Source organism: Phalacrocorax aristotelis, chromosome 21 (genome assembly GCF_949628215.1).
Source record: "Phalacrocorax aristotelis chromosome 21, bGulAri2.1, whole genome shotgun sequence".
Classification (NCBI taxonomy): domain Eukaryota; kingdom Metazoa; phylum Chordata; class Aves; order Suliformes; family Phalacrocoracidae; genus Phalacrocorax; species Phalacrocorax aristotelis.
Genome location: NC_134296.1, coordinates 3,250,385 through 3,270,674, shown reverse-complemented (window position 1 = coordinate 3,270,674; position 20,290 = coordinate 3,250,385). Strand labels below are relative to the sequence as shown.

Here is a 20,290-nt window from a genome sequence, read left to right as displayed (position 1 = left end):
TTTATATGTTTAGGTTCCAGATTACCTGGAATTCATTTCCAACCCAATGGATTTTTCCACCATGAGGCGGAAGCTGGAGTCCCACCTGTACCGAACATTGGATGAGTTTGAGGAAGACTTTAACCTTATAGTTACCAACTGCATGAGGTATAATGCTAAAGACACGATTTTCCACCGAGCAGCTGTCCGGCTCAGAGACCTCGGAGGAGCGATATTGCGTCATGCACGGCGGCAGGCTGAAAACATCGGCTTTGACACTGATGTGGGGATTCACCTGCCCGAGTCGCCCAAAACCGAGGACTTTTACCGCTTTTCTTGGGAGGATGGTGAGTGTTCATTAACCTTCATTTTTTCAGGTAGATCATAACTGAGTTCTTTGTTCTGAGCATGTCACTCAGCCTGCGTGAAAATCATAGCTGTCACTCAGCATACAAGAACCTTCCTATCCATCGATTTATTTAAGCATATATCTAACTCCTCCATAGCCTCAAAAAGCAGGATTTCAGGTGAGCCGCGCTCTCAGAGCTAGGTGCAGCTTAGCTCCAGCTCTCCTAGTGCCTGTCTGCCTCAGCAGAGCCTCGTGACTGCCCATGCGGTTTGATTTGTGCCATGGCTGTAGTATAAACTTGGTATATTAAAGAATACAAAGGTGGATCTAGGATTTTTTGCTCTGAGGAGAGCTCGTATATTTCATTATAATAGAGCAACTGGGTTAGATGGAGCACTGAGGGCTGGGAGGGGGTGGTGTGGGGTTAAGGTACTGGAACCGAAGCAGTCCTAGCCGAGACTTTCCATTCACAACATGCCCACATCCATTCCCATAGCTGTCCTGAGTTGCAGCTCCACAGCATTGGTTGAATAACTTGGCTAAACTTAGTACAGAATACTGCTGCCATCCAGCACGCAGAGCTCGCAGTCCGCGGTCCATTTCCTAAATGTTGCAGCCCTCCTGGAGGCAGACGGACACTCTGTTATGAAATCTGTGTTGGTGTACGATAGCACAGCCCTCAGCTCTCTGCCCTGCTCCAGCGGGTGCCAGCCTTTCAGCAGAGCCAGGGGAATGGCAAACATGTTATGTTTTGGCCAGTTCTGTTTGTGGTCTGATTTTGTTGTTTTACCTGGCAATGGACTAGGTTTCTGCCAAGGACCTGGACTGTGAGCCGTCTTGCGTGGGTGCAGACACATGTTCTTTTACTGTTGCCCCTGGAGGGCGGTGCAAGTTAAATCAGTTGCTCTTTACCCAAAGGAAGGAAGTCCGAGCTCCACAGTTAACAATTCCTAAATCCCCGAACTAAAGCAGTTGGTTCGTGAGCAGCAGCAGTGGGAATGAGGCATGGCAGTGGTCCCAAATGCAGGAGTGGAGTTCCTTTCTTCAAGAAGCTGTGCACCTTCCCTTCACCGTTACGCTCTCTTTTGATGCAGTGGATAACATCCTCCTCCCGGAGAACCGGGCTCACCTCTCCTTGGAGGCCCAGCTGAAGGAGCTGCTGGAGAAGCTAGACATGGTGAGCACCATGAGGTCCAGCGGCGCCCGGACGCGGCGTATCCGGCTCCTGAGACGGGAGATCAACTCCATTCGGCAGAAGCTGGCCCAGCAGCAGAACAAGACCATGCCCAACGGGGAGCCTGTGCTGCGGGAAGAGGGGCTGGACAAGACATCAAGGGAAGGGGACGATGAAGGGGAGAAAGGTGAGAGGCTGCATCAGGATTTTAGCTCCAGCTCTCCTAGTGCATGTCAACAGACAAGACCTGCTGTTTCTCCTGTTTGTGGCCCTAGTGAAAGATGGGAACGGCTGTCGGTAGTTTTGGCAATAACTCTTTCTAAAATGTTCAAGCAGATTCTTTATTCCTTTAGCAGATGATGCCAAGCCCCCGCACCCTCCCACCCTGGAGCCCACAGGACCCGCACCCTCCCTCTCAGAGCTGGACTCTCTGCAGGACCCTCCAACACTCAAACCCATCAGTGAAAGCAAGTCCTTGAATCAGCTGCAGAAGAGGGTAATGTCGGACAAGGAACTCTTCGACAAGAAGGCGCTGCAGCGGGAGAGCCAAGCCTTCCAGCGCCTGCTCAGTGACAACAGCCTGAACGGACTGGCCTTGCCACCTGCAGACACCCCTGCCAGCCCCCCCTTCAGCGGCGTGGGCCGACGGACATCTGTCCTTTTTAAAAAAGCTAAGAACGGGGTGAAGCTGCAAAGAGGCCTGGACTGCTCCCTGGAGAACGGGGAGGACCACGGGCAGAGCGGGCAGCTTTCGCCCTCCCGCCCTGATGGGGAACGACAAGGTCGGAAGCGGCCGCAGAGCGGGACCTGCAGCGAGAGCGATGGAGAGAAGTCGCCCAGGCAGGCGGGACAGAGAGGTAAGTCCTTGGGATTTCTCTTCCTTCTGTACCCTTGGAAACTGTGAGATGGAGCTGAGGGAGTGGGAATCCTGGGGTCGAGTAAAGATGTCTGCATCCAAACTACTCACCTGAAACTCAGTTTATGCCTGGGGGAAACCTAGTCCCCATAACCTGACGAAAGCTTCAACTTTCCGCGGATTCTAAAGGCCAGCAAGACATGTCTGTAAAGAGTTGCACCTCTCTTCTCCACGGAGTTTCTGGTAACTTAGTTCACCTCTAGACACCTCCATTTTAGACATTTAACGGTACCAGGATGAAACCCAGGGAGGTCACAAGTAATTCTTCCCTTTACCAGTCAGCAGGGCTACTCTAAGAGAGAGCTTGCCGTTTTCTGTAGGGCAGGCTAACCAGCATGCCCAGCTGCTTGCCAGGCTGTTGGATGGCCTGCCTGGAGACTCTGGGCTCTCCAGTCAGGGCTGAGAAGTGTTGGCGTTCCTGCCCTCATGGAAGGGTTTGTGCTGGCTTGGCCACTCTTAGCAGTTCGAGTTTCCTGCTGCAGAAATGGTGCATTTGGTTGGAAGCGTGCAGTGGACCAACCACAGCACCCACGTGAGATGAGATGTTAAACATTACTTTTATGTCAGCTCTATGCTCGGTTCTGGCGTTTAAATACAATAAGTGGGAATATTGAGCAGGTTCCTTTTCAAATTAGATCTGCAAATGAGAATAAGCAGCTGAGATGAAATTTGGAAAGACACAAGGTGAAAAAGAACATCTGAGTGACAGCAACGTAGTTTCTTTTTCATTCCCTGTTAACGGACATTGGGGGACAGCTCCCATCTTTAAGGCTTGACTTAGCCCATACCTCACATATTTCCTTAAAGTGATTTGGCTGTGAAAAGGTTGCTAGCAAATCGAGAGTGGGAGGAAAGCGATTGGGTGTGGGGATTGACTTACCAGGACAGGTTAAAGGAAACAGAAATGGCTTCTCCAAAGGTTTGAGGGAGTTGCCGTCATCATCTGCCAGTAATTAAAGCAAAGGGGAGTTGTCCGCAGTGGATACAGGTCAGAACGAGAGGCTGAAATTAAAAAAGGGAAAATAAAGGCAGGATGCTAGAAGAATCACTGATAATTAGGCAGGGACATTTTTTCTCTGCTGAAGCAGCACTGCTGGCTTTTTCCTATGAGTTACAGCACCGCTTTTGTGATTCAGCTCCTTCCACTGTTTCAAACACAATTGATTTCTCCTAATTAGAGGGAGTGTCTGGCGTGCAAATCTCTGTTACCACAGGAGCAGGTCAGCGTGATCGGGATTGTCAGAACAAATGTGCTCCTTGTGGCCATTCTGTACTTACAGCTGGAAAAAAAAATAGTGGCCTTGGCATGAATTTGCCCTTTGTGTGGCTGACGGGCTTTTGTTGAGCCCACGGAGAACCTGAGGGCAATGGGTCCCTGGTTGGGGGAAGGCTGTGGTCGTCTGGCTTCGTGCACCTGCTCCGGGCTTGGGGATGCTCTCGGGGGTCATTCCCTGTCCACCCCTGCCTGCCCCTGCTTATGGGATCTCGTCTAAGCTTGGAGGTGATCCCAGCTCTCTGTAGGTGTCCCTCAGGTGCACAGAGCAGGAAACCTGGCCGTGAAGGGAAGATTTCCAGTGCTGTCAGTGTCTGGGACAAAGAAGTGAAATATTCCACTTAAGGGTACAGAGACATTTGTACCAGCCGGAGGGTAAGGTGGTGGGGAGCCGCCTTCTCCTCCCCATGAGGAATCTGCTTCCTCAGTCCACTGGAAAATCTCACTTCCAGAAACTGAAGCAGTGAGTTTTTCCTAGAGTGGATTTTTCTCGGCAAAGAACCTGTAACTGAATAAGCTGTGGTTTTACATGCTTGCTCCCGTCGGCAGGGACCAGCCGGGCAGCCAGGCCCGGGGTGAGGCAGGGAGAAGTCTGTGTCAGTCAGTGCAAAACCTCTGGGTTTTTTCCAAATGCCATTTGAAGCCAGATGAGCAAGTGGTTCAGTTCTTGGCCTCTGGGCTTACCCAGAGAGCTGGATGCTGCATGGAGCTCTCCTATACCATTCCTGGACACTTCTCCAGCACTTGCTTCTGCAGAGGCAGCCTAATTTTTCATGCATCAGGGGTAGAAATACCTTTTATTAGTCACCTTTTGGCTGCAACTGAGTCTGGGGAACTGGGCGCAGAATTTCCCTCTCTGGTTGAAGCACTCGGCATCTTTGTGGCTGGCAGTCATGGGACGGTGACCCTCCCTGAGCCTTGGTAGCACCTCTGTGTGTTGCTGCAGCTTCTTTGGGCTGATTCCTGTTTCTCTTCAGCAGGAGTGACTAACGGCTTTGCAAAACATGTAGAAAGCGGCTCTGACTCTGAATGCAGCTCTGGCCTGGGTGGTGGACTGGTGTTTGAAGCCTGCAGGTAAGTGCCCCCTGCAGAACTCTTCCCTAGAACACCTTCTGTGTCTGGATTAATCTGCCTGGTTGTATTGTTTGACTTCTTTCGTTTCAAACCCAGATCAAACTGTTACTTATTTTGTGTGTTGACCCTGACAGACAAAATGGTTCTGAGGTTCCATCCTGTTCTCTCAAGCTATAGCTCCCAAAAGCAGTGCTTGGTTTTTCAAGCAAATGGTTGAAAAATCTGTTCCTCAATACATACACATCCTCTCTGCTGATGCATACCTTCCTTCAGTTCTTGAGAGCCAAAGCTAGAGAACCCCTGAACTCAGGTGTCCAGTTCAGCACTGCAGGTGAAGCTGAACTTCTCCCAGCTACTGAATTGCTGCTTTCTTCCTTTCAGAGGTCTAAAAGCAGACCTGGGCACTTCAGACAGGACTGAACAGCCTTAAAGCAAACATCTGTCATCTTGTGGTCAGATGCAGTAGGCATACATGAGTACCATATCCATTTTCTGGTCTGTCTTACGTCCCCAGCCATCCTAACACTGACTCCAGTCGTTTCACAACCCTTTCACCGCACAATAAAACCTGTGTTATGCCAGAATCATGTTCTTGTGATTTGTGAGTGGCAGGCTGAGAGCGTTTGACCTGGATGGCTAAGATCACCCAAGACAAGCAGAAGCAAGACTTAGGTGATATTCTAAGTAATATTTTCAGTGCCCTGAACATGTCGTTGCTCTCTGCTTATCTTTGATGACCCTGAGGGTGGTGACCCATCACAAGGATCAGACATTTTATGCTTCCCCCAATACATGCGCTCAGTCCTGTAAGACCTCAAGTTTGTAATGACAGCGGGTGCTTAAAACCAAAAAGCTCCCCGTGCACACCCGTTCTCAGGAGTGAAGCTACAGTTTAAAACTATGAGCTGCATAACAAATTATACTGCAGCAGGGTTGAACCCCAGGAGCATTTTTTAAATGAAAACTTGCTCTGCTATGCAGAGTGATCCTAAATGTTAGCTGTCAAAAGAGGTTATAATTTTGCAGTTGTAGCTCAGGTTTGATTAGTGTTTCCACTATAAATCTGTTTGTAAAGACTTCCGTGCCCATGGCAAGGGGCAAGGCCCTGGGTTCAGAGGAGTAGTTTTGGTGCGAGGGCTTTTCACTGCAGCAGAGTGATCCCACCTCCACAGTCAGGTTCTGGGCAGCACGTGGTGCGCCAGTAAATGATCGCTCGTAGCACGTGCTGAGCCCCTTGGAGGCACAGGACCTCCAGCTCTTCTCTGAGATGGGACATCCACCCACCTCTTCATCTCTCCCCTTTTCTCTGGGATGTGTGCCCAGATCTTCAGCTCAGTCATTGCCTCTTCTGTAAGCTGGGACTACCATGGCTCCCGGGCAGATCCCACAAGAAGCTATTGCAATAAACTATCGTAAGGTGAGGAGCTGCATCGAAGGGAATAAAAAGGAGAGACCTGGATTTGCTCATAGTTGTAGTATCATTTAAATGAGGGCCCAGGAGTCATGCAGAAATCCTTCACGGAGTGAGGATCCTGTCAGAACAGGACCAGGAGCCAGAAACTCCCCTTCAAACCATGTCTTGGCCTTATGGCCCCACCATATTTACCTCCGTTTCCCCATCTGTAAGTGAGGGATACAAATCTGAATCCACAGCGTGGGGACTTGTTAGTTGACGTTTGTATAGTACTTTGAAGATGAAAAGTACAATATAAGTTGTTATTACAATAATTGGAAGCAATTCACATAGCAAAAATTACATTAGAGCTATGTGACACACACAAAACGAGGAATTAAAAACAAGCTGATGTCTCATGGACAACTTGTACAATTATTCCATTTAGGAACAGATCTGTTTACTGCTTTTCCTCCACTCTTTCTTTGAGCACCAAATTCACTCAGAATGGGTTGTTTATTAGAAAATTGTAAAAGAAAAAAAGAAGAACTACAGTAAGTGAAAAATATGATCGCTTGAGGTGGAGATAGTCCACTTCCTGAAATGTTTGTAGTAATGAGGTGAAAGGACATTCAGGACATGGGCTGAGAGTTCAGTTGCATATATATTGGAGCTGTGTTGTCTGCTTGCACCAGAAGAGATGTATTGATGGCATTTTGTTGAAGTATTCAGTGTTCTTTTCATGTCAGTGATGCACCAGCACAGTAATTTTCCAGTATTTTAAACAGAGCCGGGGAATCCATTTACTTGGCTTTGTTTTCAAGGGTAATCTCTTTTCTCCTGATGCCTGCTTTTCCGTATCTGTCCAACAGCGGTTTGATGCCTCCCAAGCGAAGTCGAGGGAAGCCAGCTCTTTCTCGTGTGCCCTTCTTGGAAGGTGCAAATGGAGACTCCGATTACAGCAGCTCAGGTGAGAACGGCTGCGTGGCAGCCCTGCTTTGGGGAGCACCCTGCTCCGGTCCCACCGCACCGTCGGGCTGCCACCCATCGGAACCAGGGGGAGCAGGTCTCAAAGCACGCCGGGAACCAGTCCTGCGTGCACTATCCAGGTTATAAAATCAGACTGCTGACCTGCCTGTGCATTATCGCCCGCTTCGTTACAAATTTAGGTTATTGCATAAAAGGTTTTCCTGCATTCGCTTTTACTGATTGCCTGTGCCGTGTTCTCCTCGGATGCGTGCTTTCTGTAGGTCTGGTGTCTGTAATGTCCCTGGCACTGTCTCCTCCTGTTTTGGGAGTAGCTCTCCTCAATGACACTGCAATACAAGCACTAAGTCATAATTTTACGAGGGGTCTCTCCAGAGGTGACTTCATAGCTGTTCCCTCTTGTATTGCTATCATTGCTTTCAAGGTCTTGGCAACAAAGTCGTCTTTGTCAGACTGTGCTACACATCAGTAAAATTAAGTCACGCTCCTCTAATACTACCCAAGGCACTATGCTGATCTTCCAGCGCTCACACAGCCAGATCCTTGTCTTCCTTACGGTGTGTCAGTGATAGAGTTATTGCAGGTTTATGCTGAAATCAGAATTCAGCTTTGGCTCCCTGGTACGCCTGTGCCCTTCTGTGCAGCTCCCGCGCGCTGGCTCCTGTCTCCCTGGGAACCGTTATTATCCTGGACCCCGCGTGCTCAGCAGTCTGCTTCGGAGATAAGCTTACAGAGCAGGGCTGGTGCCGGGAGAATTAGAATCAGTGGGACAATTCTCTGTCTTATAACATCATTTCATTAATGGAAGAACACATTTGGAATGCAACAGTGGAGAAGCACATCAGATCTGTCTCGGCAGTGTGCTTTTTGGGTTGTATTCAGGCTTTTCTAGATTCAGTCTGACTTCTGGTAAAGCTGGTGTATTGACTATTCCCCTGCAGAGCAAGCACTGCTTGCTGTAAAATTCACATTAATGGAGATTGCTCCTTTTCCAGGACCAGGAGCTGGCAGATTAGTTATTCTGTCTTGAATGGATCTTTTGTAATACTTCTGACTTAACTTTGAAAAAATTGATGGCTAATAGACTTCTGTCAACTAGAACCAGGCATTTTCTGCAGAGATCAAATAGCCCCAAAGTATATGGCATCAGAATAGTATAAATATTAGTATTTAAGAGGAATAAAAAGGAGCTTTCTGAACAGTGGTCCAAATTAATCTCAGATACAGCTTCACCAGTTCCACCGAGGATGGATTTGGCTTGATGGAGCCTAACGGACCAAACTGATCTCTTATATACCCATTTGATTCCAGTCATACAGCAACTATTCACTCCAGAGCTGGATTTGATTAATATTTCCATACTGAAGAGGTCATCTGAAGCTACATGCGTGCATAGCCTTAGACCCATGATTTAGGAGCCTGCTGCTTTGTCTTAATGCAGAACACGCCTGTACTGGCAGAGCATAAAGAAGGCTGGACGTTAGCGGTGGCCAGGCTGGATCTCACTGCATGTTACATTTTATCATAAACTTACTGCAGATGAGATGCGTGTCTTATCACCTCTGGTTTGGATACCCAGTGCATATAGGTACAAAGAATAAGTGGCTTTGCATTTTGCTCTGCATCTTGATTAAGAGAAGTGGTTTGGAATTATGCGTATGTGCACACTAATGATTAAAAGTATGGTCTTGTGCGATGAATAGCAGGACGATAGGTTTGTTAGGAAAAAAAGGTGAAATTCCAGGTTTCTGCTTGCTGCAGAAGCAAATAGGTTAAAAAATGAAAACAAATATTGCCAGTATGTTTTAAGTACAGCAATAGTCACCTGTTTTAGCTGAACGCTACTGAGACAATGCAGGCCATTGTGCCTGGGTTAGATGACGGTGTGGTTACTTGTGTTATCATAACCCCCTCACTAGTAATCGCCCTCCTAAGCCATGTCTCCTTCTGTCCCTTAGGCAGGACTCTGCTGATGTCCTTTGAGAGTCAGGCGGAGCTGGAGCCCTTGGAGCTTGTGTGGGCCAAGTGCCGTGGCTATCCCTCCTACCCTGCCTTGGTAAGTACCCTGTTGCTCTCTCGCAGCCTGCACCCGCAGCGCAGGTAGCCCAGAACACAGTGCTAGTGTGCATTGTAACCAGACAGAAAAGGAAAACTTCCCAAAATCATGCAATATGTGCTGTTTTGTTTTTCTTTCCTCTTTGCACAGTTAATTTTTCCTGTGCTCATTGTTTCAGAGCATTGCAGAGGATTCATAAAATATTGGTCTCTCGGTGCCAGGGATAGGAGGAGATCTTTCCTCTCCTCTCCTGTTCACTCTGCAGGTATGAGGAAAGTAATCAGTACTGTTGGCATGAGGAGATGTAAATTTTATAAAGGCAGGCACCAGGTTCTACTGGTGTCTAACTGCCCACGCATTTTCCTATATAGTGAATACAACTCTGTATATAGGTGCCTAACTGGCCTTGTGATAGAATCATAGAATCGTTAATGTTGGAAAAGACCTCTCGGAACAAGTCCAACTGCTAACCCAACGCCCCCAGGCCTCCTAAACCATGTCCCCAAGGGCCACGTCTGCACGGTGTTTGAACCCCCCCAGGGACGGTGACTCCCCCACCTCTCTGGGCAGCCTGTGCCAGGGCCTGACCACTCTGGCACTAAAGACATTTTCCCAACATCCAACCTAAACCTCCCCCGACACAGCTTGGGGCCGTTTCCTCTTGTCCTGTCACTGGTGACCTGGGAGCAGAGACCAGCCCCCCCCTCACTCCAGCCCCTCTCAGGCAGCTGCAAAGAGCGAGAAGGGCTCCCCTCAGCCTCCCCTTCTCCAGGCTAAACCCCCCCAGCCCCCTCAGCCGCCCCCCAGCACACTTGTGCTCCAGACCCTGCCCCAGCCCCGCTGCCCTTCTCTGGACACGCTCCAGCCCCTCAGGGTCCTGCTTGTCCCGAGGGGCCCAAACCTGAGCCCAGCATTCGAGGTGGGGCCTCCCCAGGGCCGAGCACAGGGGCCCCATCCCTGCCCGGCTCCTGCTGGCCACCCCAGGGCTGACACAAGCCCGGGGGCTGGTGGCCTCCTTGGCCACCTGGCAAGATGTATATATCCTCTTCAGTAAGCATATGCTTGATTTAAATATGAGAATATGTACATGTGTTTGCACCTGGTCCTTTGAACGATATTTCCTTAATATTTATATGTCTTTGGATATTTGACTATTAATGTGAAATCCATAAATGTAGCTTCAGTGAGCACCATACTTGGTTCCAAAGCCAGGCATGACATGCAGCTATTCCTAGGAAGTGCCAGCACCACTGCAGGCTTTTAAATGCCATGTTAAGTTATCAACAGAGATTGCTGAAGTAAGTATATAAGTAAGATAATGTGATAGGCTGACTACGTTTTGTTGTTTCTACACTTTTAAATACATCCCTTGAGATGTGGCTCGTTCTGCCATCTCTGCTCCACATAATTTCTGCATGGCTGCAGCCATCCCCTTAAGTACCTTGTGACTGCTGAGAAATTGTAGGGGGTGAAAGAAAGCGTAGTTATCATGGAAATTATTCAGGTCTTTACGTGCAAGAAGCAGAGCTGTGAAACCATCCGTAAGCTGACACAGCACGTATGCCTGGCTGTGGCTGAGCACAGTTCTGATGCCGTCAGAAAGGGCAGATTCTGCTAAAAGAGTGACCCTTGTCCATGCTCTGACTCGAAATGGCAGCCCAGAGGAGAGAACAGCTAGCCGTGTTGGCCAGCCAAAGCATTTTTAGACACTCATGTGGCTGCAGCTGAAGTTAAACTGTGCTTTAGCATGGCTTTAAACACAGATTGCCCCCAAAGAAAGCATTTTTATGGCAATCTGTCATGGTGGAAAAGTGTCTTAATAAATTCCTACTGGCCAGTGTCAAAGCCAGGCTGCTTTTTCAAGCCCTCAGGAGCCAAGGTCAGGAGGCGAAGAAGACTAGACCATTGCATCCACCATTTTCTGTTTCATTCTGCTCCTCTGATCACATAGCACGAATGTTGGACACTGACATTTCTGCTTTGTAGGGGAGAATCGAGGCATCTGTTGTTACTTCTCTCCAAAGTTGCTATAGTCCGTGTTCCTCTGACCTGATAAAGCTGGCACTGCCTGTCGACTCTCCAAATATTGGGCCTGATTCTGACCTAATAGCAGTATAAATCTGAGCAACGCCTCTGAAATCAACTGAATTGCACCAGAATGGAGCTGTTGTGGAATTGCATTACGCCTGCTGGGTACAGCAATGGTGTCAGCGTTGTTGCACCAGCTAGGAGTGAGGGAAGGAAATCCTTTGCTGAACACAACAGTACTGAGTTGGTACTAAAGAACCAATTAGTGTAAATGCATCTACCTCCAGCAGAACCACATACTGATGTTCTTTCCCTTTTTTTTAGATCAGGTGCTTGGCCTTTGGACTGACTGGCTTCCCTCCCACAGGGGAAGCCTCGAGGACAGGAAAATTCTTTAAAAATTGCCACTGAGACAGAGCAAGCAATTTTACTTACCCATCCTAAGTAGATTTTAATTGTCTAGCTTGGATAGACTGAAAGAACAGGGGAAAAAAAAGTGCATTTTCTGCAGTACTTGAAGGGTTTTGTGCTTAAATATCCTTTCCCTGTGTCCCTAGATAATCGATCCCAAGATGCCACGCGAGGGTTTGCTCCACAATGGAGTCCCCATCCCAGTCCCACCCATGGATGTGTTGAAGTTGGGGGAGCAGAGGCAGACAGAGGCAGGAGAAAAGCTCTTCCTTGTCCTTTTCTTTGACAACAAGAGAACCTGGTGAGTGTGTGCAGACAAGCGGGGGCCTGTGGTGAGCACTGTGGCAGAGAGGGAAGATTTAACATAATCTTTGGTATATGGAAGCGTATAGGAATTGTGATGATGATGGTGTTACATGTAAGTTGGTGAATTTAAATACGCAGTGATCAAGAAGAGTAAATGAGGAAGCCAGCCGGCTTTTCCCTGGCCCAAGAGCATGACGTCTGACTGTTCCACTTCTGTGGCGAACAGCCCGGCATCCTTCACCCAGGGGTCACATCACCACAAAAATACTGAGGTACATGAAACGCCAATTTAGTAGTCAAAATCTGCAGCAAATTAGAGAGAGCATTTGACTTTAAAACAGCAGCAGACTGAGCAGCCAGTTCCACTGCTGCACAAAAGATTTGCCAAAATACTCTAGGGTAACATTTCAAAAATGCTGGGTTTATTCCGTATTTAGACTTGCCTGATTTTTCGGAGGTGCTGAGTACCTGCAGTTTGCAAATCAAGATATTTGTTTAAGATGGAAAATGCAGGTGTAAGCGCCTGGTTCAGGGCAAGTGAAATATCTCAACGCCTTTTACCATTCTGTCTCAGACAGACTGAATCTGCTGATTTTAGTATCAGTGGCTGACCTGCTCACATGGTAACAATAACCCAGCCGGATACAATAAGCCACAAAGCAGTGAAGTGCCTTAAAAAGGAGCAATAAGGCTTTGTACGTGTACGAAACAATGGGAAACCTGTAAGATTGGAGCATTATGCTGGAAGAGGTGAGTCCCCGTAATGAGGCAGGCAGCTGCACACTGAACCCAAACCCACTGGGTTATTTACCTGGCAAATGCCATGTGGGAACACGAACCAAGCGAATAAATTGTCACCCAGGAGGCAATGCCTGTGTGCAGCGGGGATCACAGATCCAGAGAGTTTATACTGCGGGAAAAGCAGATCCTGGGCAGTTGGGGTGCGCATGGGAACAGAGGAGAGAAGGGGCCTGCCTCTTCTGCTTCTGCCTCTATAAAATAAGATACTAAGAGCTTAAAAAGGAGCCTCGTGGTACTTTGAGAGTCCTTCTCCTCCTTATTCTCCTGGGGAAGGTCTTGGCTGGCATGCCTGGAAGAGCAGGGAACCATAAGATCAGGGAAGGGCGAGGAGGAGGAGGCGAACGTTGCCCGGAGGCTGTGTCGCGGCTGGAGGGAAGGTGCATGATGGGGAGAGAGCAGAACCAAACACACGGCGGGGTAAAGCAACAACGGGGCGTGTTTCCCCTGTGTTTTGGGACTGCTGCGGTGTTTTATGCAGTTTAAAGAGATGGAGGCAAGGTGCAACACAGGCAAAGGAAAAGCATGTGCCATCTTCTTGGGAAGCTGAGAAAGGGGCCACATTTGCATCACTTGATGAACATGTTTGTGTCCTGTGAGGAAAAGAGGTGCCAAGAGAACGCTCCCAAGGTTTTTTAGTAGTACACTGCATTGTTTCGCTGCCCCTAATTACCAGAACCACTTCTTACAGGGCATGTTCTTCAAAGAGGTACTAACGATTTTTAGCTGAAAATCAATGGCAATGCCACGCTTCCTGTTGCTGTAGTCATCAGTTTTGAAAAATCTAAATCCAAATGTGTCACTGAAACTACCTTCCCAATAAAAATCAGCAGTTCCTTGGCTTTGCCCTGCTCTTGTTGAAGACAAGCTCTGGTGGATGTTTACACTTCTAAGTAGCCAAAAGCCTTGTTTGCAGTTTGTGGGAGGCTAAGGCACCTCAGGAAAGTCCTAAAAACCCCTCTTAGTGCCAGATCCAAATTCTGCTGACTTCAGTGATGCTGAGGAAGGCTCTCAAAGACTGAAATAGGCCCCTCTTCTTTGTGGGGAAGATAAACTGAGCTGCCCTGGGTTGCCCGTGTTGGCCGGCTGGGAGACGCGCTCAGCTGTGCTAGCAGTGGCTGAGGTTTAACTCCTAGGGGCTGAACTTCGTTCAGGAAAGATGACATGTTTCTGAGTGTGCTCGTTAACTAATGCTCATTAAGGCTAATGGCTGCACAATAAAAACTTGCTATAGAAAAGGCACTTGCAATTTAAGTCATCGGTTGGGGTCAAGTTGGGCTTGGGACATGTCTACTGGAAGCTGCCTGTTTCTGGATGATACTCAGATAATTGTAGTCACCCAAAGCGTGATGCTTACAGCCTCTTGGAACAAGACATAGCTTTCTTGGGGATAAAAACTTACTTTCCACCATGGAAGTCCCTGTATTTGCTGCCCTATGGAACACAGGAGTTTCCAGTTCCCCCTGGAGCTCCTAGGAGCATTGAAACCCTTGAGTAAGGACTCCAAGGAGAGATAAAACTGCTCGTGCAGGAAGGCGTTTTGGCTACAGGTGGTTCTTCCATGTCAAATTCAGGCATTTTAACATTTGTAGCATCATTGTGGGGTGTTAATTATAAACAAATAGATCACAGGAACGTAGCTGCTCCCGGGGAGGAGATGACAGCTAGTGAGTAATCACTGCTGAGACATGTGGCGAATGCTTGAGGAGCTGGAGAATTTGGCCATGTCTTGGAAACTGTCGGGACAAGCTCCTTGGCCTGTTGCAGCAGGTATGAGAGCCAGGCACATTGGAGCAGTCAGCCTCCTGCAGAGAGCTCAGGAGTAGCACTGCAAGAGCAAGAGGCCTCCAGGTGTTTGCTCTTCTTTCCCCGTTTCCCCGCTTGATGCTCTCGGTGATGGGGCTTTGCGCTCTCCTTTCTATTGCAGGCAGTGGCTTCCACGTGACAAAGTCTATCCCCTCGGCGTGGATGACACAGTGGACAAGTTAAAGATGTTGGAAGGACGAAAAACCAGCATCCGCAAGTCTGTGCAGGTGGCATATGACCGAGCCATGATTCACATGAGCCGTGTGCGGGGAGATCATCCCTTCGTTACGTCCAATTATCTGTAAGGGGTCAGGGTGGCTGGTCTTCCTTTTCCTCCAGACCCCGTGCTCGCTGTGTCAGCGGAGCGGACCGTCTCGTGCACTGGCCGGCGGGGAAACACCGTTCCCAGAAGCTGTCAGCACTCCTCGAAGTACCCTGAAATGTGCCAAAAAGCCTGTCCAGCTTCTTTCTGAATGTGTCTCGCTGAAGAGCTGGCAGGAGATGAAATGTATAGTCTACAGGGCCAGGAGTAAGGTAGTTAGGAAAAGCTGCCAGGTGACGGGAGCCAAGGTGAGCTGATGCAGTGAGCAGAGCGCAGCACTTAGATGTTCGGACCTCATGCGCCCTCCCTCGCCCCTGCCTCCCGTCCCCGAGGAATTCCCGGGAACCCGTCACCACTGTAACCGAACCAGGATCCTTTACGGAAATCCCAAGTGGACTTTCTTGTGCCAAATTTACCCTAACCATCATTGGCCTTTTTATTTTTTTAAAAGACATTGATTGTCCCATCACATTAAAACAAGAGCCGTAGCTGGGAGTTTGCGTTACGGTTTTCCTGCCTACGTACGCAGTGTTTTCATGGTAGGTTTCTCTCATTGCATCTAGAAAAGCTTGAGATATTTTGGTAACCTTGAGATATTTTGGTAACCTTCCTCTCTGCTGCACACACTTACATGCACAGATGCACGGAGCTTTAAACGCGAAAAGCAAATTAGCTGATTTGTGTGTGTGTGTGTTGTGTCCTAGAAATTGATTTGGTAGTTTCACATTTAAATTCGGATTTCTGTGACTGTGCTTGTTCCAGTAACATTTCATATCATGGTTTAGTACAGTACTGAGTCTAAGCAAAGATAACTTCCTTTTTTTAAGAAGCAAAACTAACTTTGGAGGTGTCTAATGAGCTGGAGCAGCTTTGCAGGCACTGAGGTTGATCAGGGTTGGAGGGAGACACATCTTTTGTGTTGGTTTATGCACATTTGGTGTAAGGCTCCTCTTCCTTTCTTCCCTTTTTTCTGTCTCTCTAACATTTTCCTCTGATCGGTGTGGGTTGAAACCAAGCACTAACTAGAGCACACGACCATTTTGCCTTGCCGCCTTCTCCCACACACACATATCCTTTCCCCCGTGTGTGGGTCTCCAGCGTTGTCATCCATTAAAACCCGAGTAAACCCAGCTCTGCAGACAATCCCTGGTTTTTTGGGTTTGCATTGCAAAAACGGGGACAACCGATGTTTGGAAACTTGATGATAAAACCTTTTCTATTAGCCAAGGACTTTATGATTTCTCTGATCTCTTCTGTTGTGTATCCCTTTTTGCTTTCCCATTTTAAGAACCAAAGGTGCAGAGCAAGATTGTAGATTGAATATCATCATTTCGCTTTTTAACTCAATATTTTTTTATTATTTTAACTTTTTCATACTGAAGAGAATGTGGGGTCAAAATAATAATAATAATAATAATAATAATAATAATAATGAATAGTGGGGAGTAATCACTGCCATTTCTACTTGGTCTACTTTTTTAAAATACCACTTCTTATACATTGGGACATGGAACCACACTTTAAGAAAGATTCCTATAACATGTAGAGATGGGGCATAGGATTTTGTAAAAAATAATAATAATAATAATGCCTATGGAGTGTGGCTAGGGAAGGATGGTGTGTATATAGTTGTAAAATATTGTTCTAAATTATTTAGACCTATTGTCACCATTCTTGAAGTCCTCAGTTGTGTTGCTGGGTCTTTTATATGCACACAGTGTAATTTATTTAAAGGAACATACACTTTTCCGGGTGGTAGCTCAGCTGTGGACTTGTGACCTGTGTATATGTTTTAAGATCATTTGAGATTTGGGTTTTTTGTTTTGTTTTGTTTTGTTCTCTTTTGTTTTGTTCTGTTCTGTTTTTAAATGACATTTTAGAATTTGAATTGGCCAATATCCTGCTGTTGCTACGGGACCTAAATGTTACTGTCAGTCTGCTGTAAAGCACAGATCGCTCTATTTATTGTAGAAAGTGAGATTATTTGCTTTCTAGAATTGTTTATATCAGATGGTATAAGAGAGGTAATAAGAAAATCTATGCTTGTAAAGAAAAAAAATGCTAATTTTACCTACTATAATCTGACTGTCTGAGACTATATTTTCTCTCTGAGAAATAAATGTTCTAATGTATAAAAAAAATATGAGTCCTTCCTTGCTAGTGTTGTCCTGAGGTCCAGGACCTCACTTCCCGTGACGGGGTTTATTCGTCCCGGTCGTCCCAGACACAGGTGTAAAGCGGTTGCGAAGGGCAGTGGTAGGGGAGGGACACGTGGAGGGATTTCTTGTGCTGCCTCAGGAGTCTCCCGGAGGTGAGCGTCTTCCCCGTGCAGCGGGTGCTGCAGGGTGGGATCCCACCTCGCGCCGTGCACGGCAGCCCTCTGGCCAGGGGGTGGCTGAGAGCCCCAAGGGGACGGGAATTGGGAATTTGGGGCTTGAATCCCATGTAGTGATGCTCACGGTGGGCTGGGGGCGGTGGGATTTGCCAGCAGATGGAGAGGGGAGCCGAGCCACGAGGATGCAGCAGGGCCAGGCTCTGCAGCCGGGCTGGTCCCTGGCTCCTGCCTGGCGAGGGTGTCTCATCTTGCGTTGTCTCTCTTCCCTCAGATGCGTTTCCCACCCTGCACAGGTTCGTGCTGCTGCGGGCGGTGGTGCTCCGTCAGGACCCGTTTGCTGCTCAGCCCTGGGTTTCGCTGGAGGCTGCTGCTCTCCGAGGATGCAGGTATCATTCCCGTCCCCGTGAGCATGGAGCCCTTCTGGGGCCAGAGGCACAGACCCACTGCCGTAATGCAAAACCCTGCAGGGGCCAGGGGACACTTTTCCCTCCCTTTCTCCCATCCCGTTGTCAGCCTGAGTGCCCCAAATTCTGCAGGGGAGAGAGACAGCCACCTGCTTTGAGGCCTCATCCTGGCCCTCGCCGCCTTGCCCAGCCTCTGCCTGCCTTGCCATCCCCTCCTCCTTCTCCTGGGCTCAGACAATTGTCAGCCTGATTCATGAAAGGCCCTGGGTTCCAATAATCTCCCGTCCTCAACAGCTGCCGTGCTTCATGGTCCCTGACCCTCGTCCCCAACTGATACTGAAATACCGAGTAATTCGATTCCTGTTTCTCCCTAATAGGTTTGTCCTTTTGGATGCTTCTGCCTTTAATTTGAAGGCAAGGCTGCCGCGGGTCTCTCCAGCACCATTTGCAAAGCTGGGTTTGTCCTGCCTGGATCCAGCCCCGGCAGCAGCATCTGTGGGAGCTGCTGAGATCCGCTCTCCCTCCAGAGCTGGTGCGACAGCATCTCCCAGGGCTGCCACCGACGGCCCCTTTGCCTGAAACCAGTAATTAATTTGCAGCGTTGCAAGCAAAACTTCTTAGCGGAGAAGTTGGATTTCCTCTTGATTACGTGGCGCGTGTTGCCTCGTGTCGTCAGGGCTTCGGGTGCAGCCGCCAGCTTTGCCCCATCTGTTTCTCCGTGTTTCTTTTCGGAGTCGCAAAAAAAAGAAACAAAATCAATGAAAAGAAGATCCTCTGGCTCAGCGCAGTGGCAGGGTAAGGACACGGCTCTGTCCGGTGTTGGGGTGATGCTGAAGGCTGCCAGGTTTTGATCAAGGGGAGGGGAAGTTTGTTGGATTTCTGTTCCTAATTTTCTGAATTTTTTTGTCAAGGTATCGGGTGCAGGGATGCCAAGTAATGGCCAAGAACGAGTCACGTTCCAGAGCCAGAGGACGGTCTTGTTTCTGGACATGCCCTTCAAAAAAACCTGCCAGAGGAGGCCGAGATGCAAAAGCAGGGCAGACCGTGCCCCTCCGGCCGCTGCAGCGGTGGCTCGGGGGGCGCCGGGGGGTGCCGGGGGGCGCCGGGGCCGTGCCCAGCCCTGGGCGCTCACAGACGTGCATTTATTTGCGGGATGGGTCTCCTTAGGGCAAGCACTGCTTCGACACCCACAGAGGATGAGTTTTTCCGATCACAAACAGTGACTACACACCCACAGCCATAGGTGCACCCAGGGGACAGCTCTCCCTGCATGCTAATTATAATTGTCTGTAAGTATAATTAGCACTTTCTATATAGACCTAGCATATATATGCAATGCAAATATGTTCCAGGGAAAAGAGGCAGCTTTCTCCTCTGTGCGTGACTCAGCCAGACCCTTCGGGTGTCCAAGTCCCCTTTGGTGAGGACAGGGGAGTTGACACCGGGCACTGTGCGTGGGTTTGGCCTCGGGCTTTTCTGCGTGAGAAAAAGCGAAGGGAGGGAGGGAGCGGCATGGAGCCGGCTCCTTAGAGGCAGATGGATAGCAGGTGACAAAACCTAATGGTGCCGCCGCGCTGGGGATTAATCCTTTCCTCCTCCAGCCTCCCAAAATAGCCCTGGCTTGCTGGGCTGTGCGTTGCAGGATGAGGCTGGGATTGGCAGCCCCTGGAGCTGGGGTCTCCACGCTGCCCCGGGAGCGGGCACCCGTGGTGGGGAGCCGCTTGGGGGGGGGTGGGGAGGAGAGGTGGGGTAACGGGGGAGTAATACATATTTAACACATGCTTCCGTGCTCAGAGGCTGGAGGAAAGCCATGAGCTGTATTTTTATTTTTCTTCCTTGCGGCAGCAAGCATGGGCAGCTTGTGTCCTTGGAGCGAGCCAGGGACCCAGCTCAGGATGGGAGTCCGACCCTGGGGAGGATGGAGATGGGGAAGAAAAGCAGCCTGGATGGATGGGATGGGCAGAGGAAGGTGAGGATGAGGAGGGAGGGGCAGGCGAGGGAGATGGGGCTCTCCTTCCAGCGTGCGATTAGTTTTTCTTTAGTGTTGCTCAGCCATTTGATGGATGATGCTCTGCTGTGAAATGTGCTGTAATTACTCAGAGGGACAGCAGGGATTCATCGGCGGTGATCAATAGTCACAGCAACCCTCACGACTGCGGGCAGCCCGACCCTCTGCGCACCGTGTGCCCCCCGCAGCCCCCAGCCCCGCCCTCGGGTGCCATTTGGGATGAAGCCGTGTAGACCCCCAGCAATCCGTGGCCATGCACGGGGCTCGCAAGAAGCTGCTGATGATGGTGCAGACGGTTTTGGCACACGTTGGTGGGCTTGCACACGTGTACAGGCATAAAAAAGGGAAACACTACAGTTTCCAGCACTCTCCGCTTTCACAACCTGATCCCTTTTTTTCCCAACACTTCACAGCTCCACTCCGGAGCTTGCACCCAAGCCCAGGGGCTGGGAATGGGCGTCTCTTGGCACCTCCCGTGGGAAAAGCACCCTGCAACAGCCACACCGTCAGCTCCCGGGCGGCGGCGGTGTGTGAAGTTGGCAGGAGCCAGCTCCAAAACGCTGTTACTTGCTTTTCCCAAGTGCCATTTTAGTGCCCTCAAACCCACAGTCCCTGATCGAGGGATGCACTGATGTCACGCTGACGTTAAACTGACACCCTCAAGTAATTCA

At 49.1% G+C, this 20,290-nt stretch overlaps 1 protein-coding gene across 12 annotated transcripts in view; it reads left to right on the top strand.

The window, feature by feature from the left end:
- Positions 1-17,582, top strand: part of BRPF3 (bromodomain and PHD finger containing 3) — a 30,725-nt gene extending 13,143 nt beyond the window's left edge. For 4 of the 12 annotated variants that reach the window (XM_075115217.1, XM_075115224.1, XM_075115222.1 and 1 more), the window contains exons 6-13: positions 14-326; positions 1,423-1,689; positions 1,856-2,359; positions 4,669-4,765; positions 7,031-7,128; positions 9,104-9,201; positions 11,787-11,941; positions 14,672-17,013. In XM_075115217.1, the coding sequence (XP_074971318.1) occupies positions 14-326; positions 1,423-1,689; positions 1,856-2,359; positions 4,669-4,765; positions 7,031-7,128; positions 9,104-9,201; positions 11,787-11,941; positions 14,672-14,855 (1,716 nt within the window). In that variant the 3' untranslated portion in view covers positions 14,856-17,013. Of the gene's footprint in view, positions 1-13; positions 327-1,422; positions 1,690-1,855; positions 2,360-4,668; positions 4,766-7,030; positions 7,129-9,103; positions 9,202-9,379; positions 9,467-11,786; positions 11,942-12,520; positions 12,697-14,671; positions 17,014-17,478 lie in introns of those variants that run through there. The other 8 variants (XM_075115218.1, XM_075115227.1, XR_012663872.1 and 5 more) reach the window with 7 other exon arrangements.
- Positions 17,583-20,290: the final 2,708 nt, after the last annotated feature.